Here is a 14,825-nt window from a genome sequence, read left to right as displayed (position 1 = left end):
TATATCTCCATTACATCACTGCCCATGTTTATTAATACATTTGTTCATTTGTTTTTCATTCATTTTTTATTTTTCCTTTGAGTTCCCTCATCATTTGTCCTTTCATTTCTTGTTTGTCTTTCTCCACCTCCACCTCCACCCTCACACTCGCTGCTCAGTCATTTTAGTTGTTGCCTTTGCTGCGAGTCGAGCCCCAAGTCCCCTTCAGACGGGGTTTACTGGATGGACCCAAACAGCTACACAGTGCCTTACACTTGTCCTGCCTGCCAGAAACTAGAGCAAGATGAGTTCCATCGGCACAGCCAACTCCAACAACTCCAACAACAAGAGCAACGACAACAAGAAGAGCAGCAGCAGCAGCAGCAACATGAGGCTCAGCTTCAACAGTCACCTCTGTTACAAGAACAAGCAGAGCAGCAGGAGCAGTCACTACCACCTCCACCACCTCAGATAGAAACTCTTATCACTTAGTCAAGGCCTCACCTCACATTCCAATATTACTCACTCCGCCTGACATTCTTTTGTGCCCTGATACCTCCTGTGCCTGTTTAGTCATTTCAGTGGATCACTTCCTGGAGGTGAGCAGTCCAGCTTCCACCATCCACACCACATGACTGCAGGTTTAAAATTTCTCTTGAGGTTTAAAAGGAATGATTTAACATTTAGGGGAACATGAATTTTCTTAATTTATGAGTGTGAGATATTCAGATAGAGCTGGAGTCAAGATGTGGTTAGCCTGGAGTAGCATAAAGACTGTAGGGCTGTCATACTGCATCATCTTCCCTTTGCTGCCATCTTGTGGTCATCTGTCTACATTGCATGTCAGAACACAGACATTCAAAATAATGTATTATGATATACCATCACTGTTCTATATTCACATTTGTTCATGTGGAGAATTTTTGAGTTTGAGGTGTAACTATGCAGTATTTGAATGTATCACGCTATAGTTATTATACTATACAGAATTTCTGAGTTGTGTTGTAGTGTTCTTGGAAGAGAAGAAGTAAACCTTTTGTGGCTCCTCTAGACTGGGAACTAAGTACCCATTGTACATGATATTACACTGAAGTACAGCACTTCTAAAGGTTGTCTAGATTAGAGGAAGTTGTAGACTGTAGATATGTAATTTGGAGTAAAGTCAGTGGTATGGTCCTTTAGTTGTGAGGCAAACTGACCAGATATGAGTGAAGAATGTAGAAACATCCTGACTCAGATTCACCAGTGTTATGCCTCTCAATGTGTAGGCTCAGTCTTTAAAGCTCAGGGTGAACAGTTTCAAAATGATTCCTTACATCTTCTCCCTGTTGATTGTTTGTTCTGCAGCAAAAAGCCAAAGAAACCACAGCGACGGCAGATGAACAACAGACTGAAGCCGCTGACTCTGGCCTACGATGGAGACGCCGACATGTAGAAGTCTTCCTGCTTAACCACGCTAACCTACAGACATTCGTCCTACTGCAGGACACATGGGGTTGCTAGGGAAACTACCCCTTGATGACAGGGCTGCCGCTGGACATTGTTCAACTGACACCGCAGACACTCTGGGAAGATGATTCTTACCGAAAGAGAAACCTCAAAGATCAAGACACTGAATCCATGTCCATTAGCAGCCTTGATGTTCCTGTCTTTCTTTTTTTTTAATTTACATTTTGATACTTTGTTTCACAAGAGCCTTCATGAATTCTTTATCTTCTTCTGGAAGTCTGCCTTTGCTTCTCTGCCATCTACTACTGCCAGTAAAATCCAAACCACGCTCGTCGGAGAAAGTTCAAGATTTTGCTGGGAAAGCACAAATCTTCATTCATCTTTTTTGTTGATTTTGTCACAGCTGAGTGGGATCACCTCAGTATGACATTTGACATTCTTTGTCCCATTAAGAACAGTCAACTCCCTCCGTGTTATTGTGGCCTGGGTCCATTCTGCAAGAAAAGATGAAACTAGAGAAGAAAATAGATATGAACTTCAGAGCCACCATCACTTCTGCCTGCCTCTCCCTTCTCTGTTTTTCAGGCATAATTTTGCACTATATTAGTGCAGCATGATATGTACTTATGTCTAGCTTTGCCATAGGAAACTGCCTCTCTCAATACAAGATGGTGTACAGTCTTGTGCTAGAAATGTAAAAAAGTAGACTTTTTTTGCAAACAGAACTCACCAATGTTTGTTAATATTTTTCTTCTATTACCTCTTATATGTGATACGATGGGACTCAGTGTAAATAGGATTTTTTCTGTGATCTCAACTTTACCTTTCTAGTATGTACAGCTACATGTCCCAAACTCTGCCTGAGCGTATTTATTCTCTGATGATTTTCTTTTTTATGTTTGTTTCTTTTTTTTTTTGACTGTGGCTTAAGATCACAATTTTTACTTTTGTAAATTATTGATACATGACACTATCATTGATGATTTAGACAGCAGGAGATACATAGAAACCACTTACATTATGGAAACCCATTAGCTGTGACATGGGAAACAGGAAAGAGCAAAAAATAAAAAATAAAACTGAACATGGCTGATAGACTGATTCAGGTATTCAGGTATGCGAAGACGATTAGGGCCTGGAACATTTGAAGCCAGTTCAAATAAAGCAGAATTCTGAGTTCAAAGTTACAACTCTGAGGGTGTGTTCAAACGGTGATGTTCACAGGGATGTTTTTAGCTTGATTGTATGTGCAATCCATGTTAATTCACCCCCAAAACATCCAGACTACCAATTGTTAGCTTAAAGTGAGCTAGAAACAGACAAACCAACCATGTGTATGAGTGTTTGTGATCACTCCAGCCTCATATTGATACATATACAAATGCAACATAGAGACAATTAGTGAATACACAAATATAAAACCACCATTCTCCTTTTAAGACTTATGGAAAAAAGAGGAAAAAGGAAAACCACCCCAAAAGTCACACAGCTCACCCTAAGCCCACCACACAACCCAGCCTAGACACTGAAAATAAAACCAAAGCATCCTGCATTATGATGATAACAAAAATCTGTAAGTAGCTTTAGACTGTATTTGCTGTCTTCTCCAAATACTGCATGAGAGGTCACCAGATGGTGTTTAGTAGGTTCACCTGGTGACCTCTCATTTTTCTAATCCTCTCCACTTTTGACAAGATAATCAAGCCACATTTTAACATTAGGGATATTTTAACCCTTTCACAAGATCAGAGCTTACATAAGGCAATAATTGATAAGTCATCTATGGGCCAATGTGAGATTGTTCAAAGCTCTGAAGTATTAAAAATAATAGTTTGCAGCTCAGTCTCAATTCTTGAGCCAATAAATCCTGAAATTATACAAAAAATGTTGCACCAGTACCTCTGGATGTTAGGACACATTATGTAATAGTGTACTGGAGAGGAGGAATCTATGTAATCTATATGGGCAGTGGCTAACATTAATGGAGCATTAATTAATCTGTTGATTCCACTGTTGATCCCACTGTTCCTCTGCAATCTGGATGTCTGGATATTTAGATCGTTTTCCCACTTCTCACTAATGTGGAAATTGTCCAGCTTTCATCCTGCAAAGCTGTACAAAGGCATAAGAAGTATATGACGAAAGCTTAACAATGGATCCAAGTGAAGAGTCAGTTATAGTTTCATAAAATGGCATGAACTTCCGAACATAGTCTCTTATCTGAAGGTATCTTAAGAAGTTAGGTCATTTGAATTTGTGGATGGTGGATTTAAGGTGGATGCTGCACATGAAGGGTTTCCATAAATTGGTATCAGGGGAGCTAGAGAGCTTAAGTTGACATGCTTGTGTAACTGCTTCCAGATATGTTATTTCATTACTATGGTTTTTATATGTGGGAGGTCTGGAAGGAGATAGGAGAATAGCACCAAGATTATATGGGGAGCACACTAGATGGGGAGTTGTAGCCATTTCTAAGAGAGAGTAGGAGAGTAAAAATAATATATCCAGACATGGACATTCCTTCAGGGTTGGGATACGGAACTCAGAATTCTGACTTTGTTCTAAGTGTTCAGAAGGTGTCGCTATTGGCTTTATTTATGGATAATGAATCATGTGCTAATGCTTCATAGATCAGTTATATTGTAAGCCATTAATAGGAAGAACTTGTGGGTTACCAGTTTATGAACGACCACTTTGGTTTGCGTTTATCCTCTATAAGCCATTAAGATTCCTGTTACAAATGTTAGTCATTAATATGTTGGGTTTTAAAAAAAAAAAAAAATCGATCCAGTTTGCAACAACCTTACAATAGTCCATCAAGTGAGAAGGGAAGGGAAGGGAAACCTGGCACCCAAAAGTTGTTCCTATCAATGGCTTTTAACAGCATTAGTAACCCTTAGTGAAGACATTAGTCATCACTTACAAACCCTTTATAAAGAATATGTTCTTACAAGATGACACTCTGACATCATTTATTTAGTTTTTCCTTTAGCTCTAACCTTTCTCTGTAGTAATTTGATTCTTGACTAATTTTGAACTGACACAGATCTTCAGGTACTTGAGATGTCATCCATGATTTAACATTGCCCTGAAATCCAGTCTAATCTTTCTAATCTAATCATTGTTTCATAATTTTAGAGATGATGCTACACATGTCTAAAATGATGGTGGTTCTTCCCTGTTCACAGCTGCAGAAAAACATGAAATATATTCAGCCTTTAAAGTTTTGTTAACCCATTTAAGTGTTTAGTGGCATTTATCAAAATGAACTCTTCAGTCACGTATCACAGAGAGATCTTACCAATAAAAACGTTGTTGTGGTCTCCCTGTTTTAAAGAGCTTTCAGCCCTTTAACAACTGCATCACTCTGGGTGACTTTTATGGTGCAAAATCATTTCCGAGAGCTTAAATATACAATTTGAAAGGAATCCATGTGTGTTGGTTTTTGACATGAAAATCACAAAGGGAAATCAACTCTGATGCCGCACCGACATCATTTTGTCACTGCATATGCAAATGCACCAATCAGAGTGGAATCACAAACTGCCTGATGTAAGATAAAAGTCCAGTCACCCAAAGTGAACAGTGTATTATTTATTAGTACTGAAACATCATATCATTGCCAGTGAATGGCAGTTTAATATTCTGTGGAGTTTGTTGCTAGTATGTTAACGGAATGTTTAATTTATATTTCTTGGAATATGAGTTGTAAATAAAGTGCAAAATATTCTTTTTTTAATTTATTGTTCATGTACCATAATATGTTTCCTTTTTTACTGCACAAGATGTTACGCAAAAAAAGAAAAAAAAATGGAGGCGTGAATGTGGGTGTGCTAAAAGCGATATTGATAACCTTGTGAAAAACAAAGTCGCTGATGAACTCTGTCCTTTTCCTACTGTTTGTTTATATGTATTTGACTAATTGCTGATAATAAACAAGGGAATATATTTGAGAGTGTCGCTCTTAAATCAATAATTCTACCATTAAATGGGTCCTCCATTCTGTTCAATGGGGTTGAGAACAGGGCTCTGTGCGGGTCAGTCAAGTTCTTCCACACCAAACTCACCCAACTATGTCTCAATGGACCTTACTTTGCACACTGGGGCACAGTCATGTTGGAGCATAAAAGGGCCCTCCCAAAACTGTTCCCACAAATTTGGAAAGATAGAATTTTCCAAAATGTCTTGGTATGCTGAAGCATTAAAGACTGTGTAAAGTGAATTCAGACATTTTTTTCTAAACACATTAAATAGGTCATAAATGTATTTCTAAAAAATTTGTAAAAAGCATTTCAACCATTTAGATTTGAATTGTGGAGCTAGGCTTCACAAACTGTGTTTCAACATTTCTGTGTTCAGGATTTAGTGGGCGGGTCTGAAAATTAACTGCCGAGTTAGCAGCAGAAAGGTTTGATTGACAGGTGACACTTGGTAGGGGGCGGGGTATCAGCGAACTCGGCAGGCACTCCCACAGCGTTTGGGAGCAGAGAAAGAGGCTGAGTTTTACACAACTTTGAAGCCTAATTTCATATATTTGGTGAGTCTTTTTTTAATCATTCAAATTTGGCAGGGTGGTTAACAACACACTTTTCTGTGGTATGTCAAACTCAGAACACATATTTATTCTTACTTTACACGGACTTTAAGATTTACCTTCACTGGAACTAAGGTGTCTAGCCCAACCCCTGAAAAAACAACCTCATACCATTATCAGTCTTCCACCAAACATTACAGTTGATTGAAATAGCTTGAGAAAACTTTATTGTCTGTCATGACAGAAAATCCTCTTCGGCATGACTCAGCACAATAAAAACAACACATAGACACACAGTATAAACAAACACAGACACATTACTTGAGACAGGTTCCTGAGAGAGAAAAAACATAGTTCCTGTATTCCTGAAAATCAGCATAAAATCAAGTTAGGAGGGATAAAAAGATTGGGTGGGCTAAAGTTGGCACACTGCAGTCAAGCAGGTAATGTTCTCCTGGCCTCCGCCCAACCCAGACTCATCCATCAGACCGTCAGACAGAGAAACATGACTCGTCCATCCACAGAACATGTTTCCACCGCTCCAGAGTCCAGTGGCAGAGTGCTTTATATTACTCCACGTGATGTAAGGCTTGCATGCAGCTGCTCAGTAATAGAAACCTATTCCATGGAGCTCCCAGCACACTGTTTTATGCTGATGGTAATGTAACCCAGTTAAAACCCAGTTTAAAACATTAAAAGTATCCTAAATAAGGTTAAAAAGTCAGTTTATAAAAAGTTTTATAAAAGGATACTTAAATGACATAAGGTTGAACACTGACTCAGGCAAGGTGTCAGTTCTGGTCCTGTTGGATCTCAGTGCTGCGTTTGACAATGTGGATCACAGTATACTGTTGAACAGGTTGGAAACTTGGGCAGGACTCAGCGGAACAGTCCTAGACTGGTTCAGGTCCTACTTGGAAGAGCGGAGTTATTTTGTGACCATTGAAAGTTATGAATCTGATCGAGTGGCTATGACTTGTGGAGTTCCTCAGGGGTCAGTTCTTGGACCCCTTCTGTTCAGTCTATATATGCTGCCCTTGGGTCAAATTCTGCAGAACTCTAATGTAGACTATCACAGTTATGCAGATGACACACAGATATACCTGGCACTGTCCCCAGATGACTACAGTCCAATACAGTCATTGTGTCACTGTTTAGAGCAAGTAACAAATTGGATGAACCAAAATTTCCTTCAATTAAATCAGGACAAAACTGAGGTCAGGAATTGTTTTAAAAAATGTTTTAATATTTCTGAAATTACATGTTTTTCTGTTTTATGTAAAGCACATTGAGTTGCCATTGTGTATGAAATGTGCTATATAAATAAAGCTGCCTTGCCTTGCCTTGCCTTGCCTATCATAAGTAAGGTTAAAAATGTTGTTTCATGAAAGATTAAAAAGTGTTGTGGGTATGTAAGTATGTTGAGTAAATGTTTATTTTATTTTGAAGGAAAAGGAAGTGATGTGTGGATGTATGTCGCTTGACTGGCTGAGTCACACAACGTGTAAAAAAGTCTGTAAAAAGTTTGTAGTTGGTGTTTTGGGGGCAGTTTGTGCCAGAACATTATTGTGCATATCTTCTGTGAAGAGCTGAGAACATTTCTACCTGAAGTGTGTTGAACAGTTTCTCTCCTATTATTAACCCTTTAGCAGCTATCACAGGTGTGTTGTTAGCAGGTGTGTGGTTAGCATCGCATCAGTAGCCAAGTGAATGAACTTTAGCCACAGAAGCTAAATCAGCTTACTAATAAGGCTGTAATTCATCTTTTCCAAAGAAGAAGGAGGAGGAGGAGGAGAGACCCTCAAACTCAAGAGTACCCTGATTGCTGACTGCTTCATACAGCCAAACTGACTTCACTGTTGATTAAAGGTACCAGATTTTATTTGTTGCTCTTTTGAGTGAAGCAGCCAGAGAGTTTTATATCAGGCCTGCAATAAGGGGGAATTAGTGAACTAATTGCCGGTTTGTGACTTTGTGTGTGTGTGTGTGTGTGTGTGTGTGTGTGTGTGTGTGTGTGTGTGTGTTTGTGTGTGTGTGAGTGAGAGAGAGAGAGAGTGAGAGAGTGTGTGGGCCCACTGGTATTTTATTTTATTTTAAAAAAGGGATAACTGGATGTCATTTGAGTATTGTATTTATCCAATTTTAGAGTAGTATTGCAGATTATACAGTATGTGAGTTTAAGAGATTAGCAAGTGGTTTAAAGAGACTGAATTATATTTTATTTTGAAAAGACTGCATTTTATTTGTTTTGATCTATTTTTAGTAAAATTGAGTTTACTATTCTATTCTTACCACTGATTCCAGTGTGATTTTTGGTTATTTCATTCATTAAAGGTGTTTGAATCCAGGTCAAACTCAGTGAGACTTGGCTTTACAGTAACTGCTTAAAGGATTATTACAGTGCATATATTTTAATTTGCAGTGATTAAAATACTCAAGACACCTAAAAAAAGCTTAAAAGGTAACAGAGAACAGATTACATCACCTAACTATTATTTATTGTATATTATTTTATTTCAGTTAAAGAACTCAGGGTCCTGCCCTGATTATTTTTATGGGATAGCTGGGCTACATTGATGCCAGATGAAGTTTGGAACTCAACTGAGTCGACAGAGATTTCAACAGGTTAGACTGTTGGCAACTTCAGTTGGAAAAAAAAAAGTTTATCAGGCACATTAATCTAATTTAAATAAAATTTAAAAAAAAGACGAAGTTAATATATTAACCAGTAAGACAAATAATGTATTATGTTGAGGTGCTGTAGTGTTATATGCTGATTGCTGTGTGTGTATTACCACTAAACCTTCAGCTAAGAAGTTATACTGCTGTATGTTTTGAGCTGGTGGGCTGCCATCATGCCATATTCTGCATGTTATATTATCTGATGAGGTTTTTTTATGTGTGAGGAAAGCTTTGCCAAGGTAATATAACTTTGTCCTTGAAGAAAAAAATAATATAGCGTTGGGTCTCAAATTCTACATAATCATTCAGGTTCTATCTAGTTGTGTAGTACACTGAAGTAAGGCCGGGTCTGGGTCTCTGTTTTAAGTCTGTGCAGAGCTCTAATTCCACAGTCACCTGACTCAAATCTGGATTAGCAACCCAGTTCAGCAGGTAACTGGTCTGGGCCCTAACACTCTAGGGGCTCAAAAGCTGATTTTGCTCTAAAGTGATTGAAAATGTGTTTGGGATCATGCAGTGTTACAGCAAATATCAGCTGACATGATGAAGTCATTCTGTTGAACTTGAGGCTCCGGATAAAAATCTAGCACTGACATGTTGCATATTGAATTCATGTGTTTAATTAAATTAACACGTTGAAAATCTGCAGCCAGGTAGAATTATAGCTTAAAATATCTGTACACCACCAGGTTAAACATGGGCTCATTAAGATGTACTGTTTTATAGGTGAACCATATAGGAGAAGCATAGAATATTAGATGACAGTTGCTGTTTTCTAGTATAAAAATGCTGCAATACTGTTTTGCACCACCAGCTGTCAGTAAAAGACAGCTAAAGTTGTGCAGGATTTTGGTCAGACATGCAGTCACATCACCTGCCTTAACACATGCAGTGTTGTAAAACCCTGAACTACATTTAGAACATTGTGTCTCATTTTTATCACTGTTCTGAGAGGACTAGTGGCCTTTTTTTCGAACTGAAACAATATTTGCAGCACTCTTTTTATTGAAAGAGAATAGAATTGAGCTCATAGCTTGTGTAAAACTTCCAATTCTCTGAGAGACAAAAGAGGAGTTCTCAGCTGGAGAGGGATGGGTCAGTGCAAATTAACCTCTGTCATGAGAAATGTGTCTAAAAAACACAAAAAAAACTGGCGAGACACACTGAGGGCAAGCATCCAGTACTGGCTTGGAAAGTTGTAGACTGATATTCTGCATTATTCTGCTCTTTTTTACTCACATTGTGTTTTTGGCCAAGGGTGGATCCAGATGTGACTATCCAAATGTAGCCTTGAAATAGACAATTGAGTCTAATTATTCTTTTCCTGCATTGGTTAAATTGTTGTCCTCTGCTTGTTGAGGTAATGTAATTGCTTTTATCATCAGAGCCCCTGATTATGATCGGATGTTAGGAAGTAAAACAGAGACAGGCTACATGGTTTTGGTCTTCTCATTTAATCAGCACTTCACGTAATCATGTCTGTGTCTTCCAATTAAATTCCCTCTGCCAAGAAAAAGGAAGTCCTACAGGCCGCCCTAATCAATTAAGTCATGTTGTAAAACTCACTTCAAACGAGTGACTTTGCAGTGACCTCGGAGACATCAAGATCTAGCAGAAAAATTAGATTAAGGATACTAGGTCAAACACTAAAGATCATCTACGCAGCATTCTTTGTTTCTAAGTTCTGTTCCCCCCGAGCCCTAAAGATAAAAGATGTCTCCTTTAACTGATAATCTCCTCCTGATAAAAATAAAGCACTGCCTCAATCAAGGAAACTGGTGGTCTGTATAAAAAAGAAAAGAAAAAAAGAAGCTTCTAGAGAAGACTGCAAATACATTGGTATGTGAGAGAAAAGACTGGAGAAAGGTCATCATCGTCACCTCTGATAAAAATAACATTTATGCCGTCTTCCAGCCAATGACAAAAAGTTTTCCACAGACTGAAATGGTGGTGAGAAATGGCTTTTTGTACTTGGTAGTCCTGAGAAATCCCATAGATTGACATCAGTAAACTGCACTGAGCACATAGATTTTTACCATCAAGCTGGTCTTGGAGTTGTAGCAAGAAATGCCAAAGGAACAAGGGACGCTAAAGACATGATGTTCAGTTCACCTTTTTCTACGTTTTTTTATTAGACTTTTAAGTTTCATATCCTGTCTTCCTGTTGCTGAATTCCATTTGGCAGAAACAGGGTTGTTCTACTCTACCCTGATTAATTTTGGTTTGTGACAACATGGGTTTTACTGATATAGATTTGTTCATTGCTATAAACGTAGTTGTAAGTAAATTGTTGAAATCTTGGAACATTAGCATCACTAAATATATATGGCAATTAACTTCAAAACAGTAGTCAGAAGATGTGAAAGGATTTAAACAAACCCTCCTAGTATGACAAACATAATTAGAAGAGAAAACCAAGTTGAATGGTAAGATTATTTCCCAAGCTGTCAGTTGTGAACATCCATCACAGTTTACAAACTGCTTTCCTGCTTCAACTTGATCCTTGAGGGACTATTATAGTCATCATTGGTGGTAACGTACAAAGTAGTACCTGACCGATAGTGGATTTTTGGTGCAGATACCGATACCAATAGTAGGGAATTAAAAAATTCTACATACATAAAATGCAAATTTTTTTCAATGTGGTTATCAAACACGACATTAGTGCACTGAAACAGTAAACTTCACTGGGAATTAAATTATTATAAATTCCTATAAATAATAAAACACAACAAAAAACATATGTACATATATATTAAACTTCAATTACGAAAAAGGATGAAATGCATATAAAATGCTGCCTACATAACTCAAAAAATATATCGGACAACACAATGCCAATACTGATATATCAGTGATATGCCAATATCAACTGATAGTATCGGCTAACTGATATTTAGGTCTGGCTCTAGTGCAAAGTACACCAAGTAGTGCACTTGATGTACTTTCAGTTTTACCTTTAAATAAAGTTGTTATGGTAATTTTTACTTAACTGTTGTCTTTTTTACCACCTGTCTGAATGCTGGTGAAGTCCATCCGTTTCTTCTGACAAAGATGTCGGTATCAGACGATATGACAAAACCCCATATTACGTCCTATGGTAGGGTTATTTGACATTCAGTGCCAATGTGTTTATAACTACAACTACTCTTAAGTTGGAGTAGTTGTACATTAGAATAAGATTGTGGCAAATTAATATGGATAAGGTAGAGTGGTTCTCATCTCCCACATTTAAATTAGGTTCCCTACATCCATCCACCACCACATCCACATCTTTATAGTTCATAACACTTGCACTAAATGTTAGAATACGACATTCATTTCTCGCTGCAGATTGATCCAATATGAACATGAAGTATAGTGGGTTTTCAAGCACATTCCTATATCTCAGCAATTAACTTTGCATGTACAATGTTACCATGACTAATAAAAATGATGGTCTAAGCTAAAAAGACTCAGGTTGTAAAAAGATAGATGTATGCTATAAGTCAATCTCCCATCTTTTATTGAAAACTTTGTAATGGTTTATAGCAGCATAAAGAAATCAGGCATTCTAAGATGCAGTACTCAAGAGTAGTTCTGAAAGTTTTAGATGAAAATAAGTCTTCTCAATCACTGGCTCTCTTTAAGTTAAACACTTGTATTCACACCCTTCAATAAGCCAAATGGAAACTTGAGTTTCCGTTCCTGCTCCTCGACGTGGAAGCCGGCAGTCATTCTAATTGTGAGGAGGAAGCGATTGATGCGCAGCAGCTGCATCCTGTGACCGACGCTCTGCTCAGCCATTTGTCTCTGTCAGCTCCCCCTCAGTCCGCCCACCGTCCTCATCCTCCTGAAAAGCACTGGCAGCCTCCACCATGACTGCAGACCGCTGGGCCTTTTGTTGCCACACATGGCGTGAAGCGTGCCCTCGGCCCTTCTGGTCAAGCCCAGTTTGACTCCTATCCCTCGTCGCAGATGTGGAGTGACACTTCAGATGGCAGCTGGTTGGGCAGCAGCCACGGCAAACCTGCTGCCACCAACGTCAGGGCCACGCCTGAGGGCCCACAGCAACATCTGCCCTCACAATCAGCGATGGAGCCGAGCCAGCCGAACATATTCATGCCACCGGACGCCAGCGTCACTCAGCTGGGCAATCATCCTCTTCCTCTCTCTTGTCTTTATCTCTTGCCCTCCTCTTTGCAGCCCAATGGTAAGCTATTAGGAAGAGACTACCCAGTAATTTTCTTCCCCGGCACTGAATGGGCACCAAAAGGTGTGCTTGGAAAATTAGCAACTTGACCTCCTGATTATACTCTATCAATGAACGACAATCTGGAGCCGAAAAGAGGAAGGAGAGCAGGTGTTTGATTGAGAAGTAAGAAATGTTCTCTTTCTCCCTTTTTTGTATTGGTCGGCAGGCCCCGGCTGTGTTCACATCACTCTTGTGAATGGTTCTCATTCTGTGACACTGACACAACTCAGCGGCTCAGTTCTAACACTCTGTGCTTCACTGATGCTCTATAGTGCCCTTGAAATGCAATGAGACTCATACTTCCCCGCTGACTGTCTATGTTAGTGACTGGAAGCACATTCCAAAGCATTAGTCAAAGCACTAAAGAGCATCTCTATTTTTAGTCAGGCTTTTATTACATACATTTTGACACTAGCAAGGCCAAACTGGCTTGAGATGAGATGTTTCTCTACATTTAATGTATGCACAAGTTGATGTTACATTTTCACAATCGTGCAAGTAGTCCGTTTTATGAATCTAACTATTTGCACCATTCCAACATCGTGCAGGCCCTCTATTAACCTTAATATTGCTGCATGACACCAAACACACTTTATATCAGCCCTGTAGGAATTCTGTTCATATTGGACAATTCTACAAATCATAATTTACATACTGTGTCAACGTTCTGCTGGAAACAGATCAGCTTCATGAGCTTCAAGCTTTCACTATTTTTTACTCAGCAGCCCCTGACAAAATACATTTCAGACACTTGGTCTGCTTTCTGCAAGAACCCCACTGACTACAGACATAAAATCCCTCCCTAGTTCTCTTCTTGCATCACTGCAGCTCAGGGAACAAACAATGTTATTTATGATGTGTTTCAAGTACATGTAGCTTACCTAACGTTCACACTGGTGTTTTTTTACATGCTTTAACTAATGTAATGCAAATCATGTATACTTCAAATATCTCCTAACATATACATATAAACAGTAAGGAATCATATTTGTTTCACTATGCAACAGAAATTAACTTAATAGACTAGAGACATGATTCATCGGATTGTGTTGCTGTCAGTGTAAGATTATCATTGAATGGTAATGCAATTGGGATGTTTTAAATAAATCTGCACTGACAGCTTCATTACTCCATGATATTAATGATGTGTATGAACACTTTGTAATATCTCATTTCTTAAAAAATAACTTTTTGCAGTTTTTGAATATAAACTTTAGTTGATCTCTAGCTTTTCCTATTCATATGCATGTTATTGTAAGTTGCTTTATACGTAAATGTGATGTAGGCCTATTGTAATAATGTTAGCTTCAAGGATTGCTTAATTCACACAAGTTTAAAGGTTCTGCATATTGTTTTTGGTTTTTTTAATGAATGGTAGGCATTGACTGGTAGGTAGGAAAACATTCAACAACACTGAAGTACAGTTTGGAAAATGCTCAGTACTATAATGTAAACATGTCATTTATTTTACATGAGATAAAACATATAGGCCTAAAAACACTGACCCCTACATCTACTACTGGAAAACAACACTGATGTTTCATGTTCAGAGAAGTTTTTAAAATATTGGTTACGGCTAACAGCATCTGATTCCCTTATCAGAACATTTTTTGGATATTTCCAAAACTAACAATACAACTAATCTGACAATAATGACCATTTCAACAGCAGCAACTAGTGTTCAAGCTCTCTTCTCTTAGCCTCACTCAGACACTTTTCTTGGACATTCATGGAAAAAGTATGAACACTATACTTTGCCTTTGTTTGTTTGAAACACACTGAACACTTAAGTGATAAAAACGGTAGGGTTAGGGAGAGTTCATGGTATGAATGTAATCGCATGGAATACTGGGTTCATGTGTTCCTCAAATCTGATGTCCAATCCCTGCTCTTCATTCCACACACAGTGAAATACCAAAGGTGACATGACTTGACTCTATGACTCTA

The 14,825-nt window shown here is 38.4% G+C and overlaps 1 protein-coding gene across 1 annotated transcript in view; it reads left to right on the top strand.

Annotated features, from left to right (window-relative positions):
• thsd7aa (thrombospondin, type I, domain containing 7Aa) overlaps positions 1-1,414 on the top strand; it is a 182,229-nt gene extending 180,815 nt beyond the window's left edge. The window contains exon 28 of the mRNA XM_053333754.1: positions 1,327-1,414. Within this exon, the coding sequence (XP_053189729.1) occupies positions 1,327-1,414 (88 nt within the window). The remainder of the gene's footprint in view (positions 1-1,326) is intronic.
• The last annotated feature ends 13,411 nt before the right edge of the window (positions 1,415-14,825 follow it).

The sequence above is a fragment of the Scomber japonicus genome, chromosome 15 (genome assembly GCF_027409825.1).
Source record: "Scomber japonicus isolate fScoJap1 chromosome 15, fScoJap1.pri, whole genome shotgun sequence".
Classification (NCBI taxonomy): domain Eukaryota; kingdom Metazoa; phylum Chordata; class Actinopteri; order Scombriformes; family Scombridae; genus Scomber; species Scomber japonicus.
This window is presented reverse-complemented; position numbering and strand designations above follow the sequence as displayed.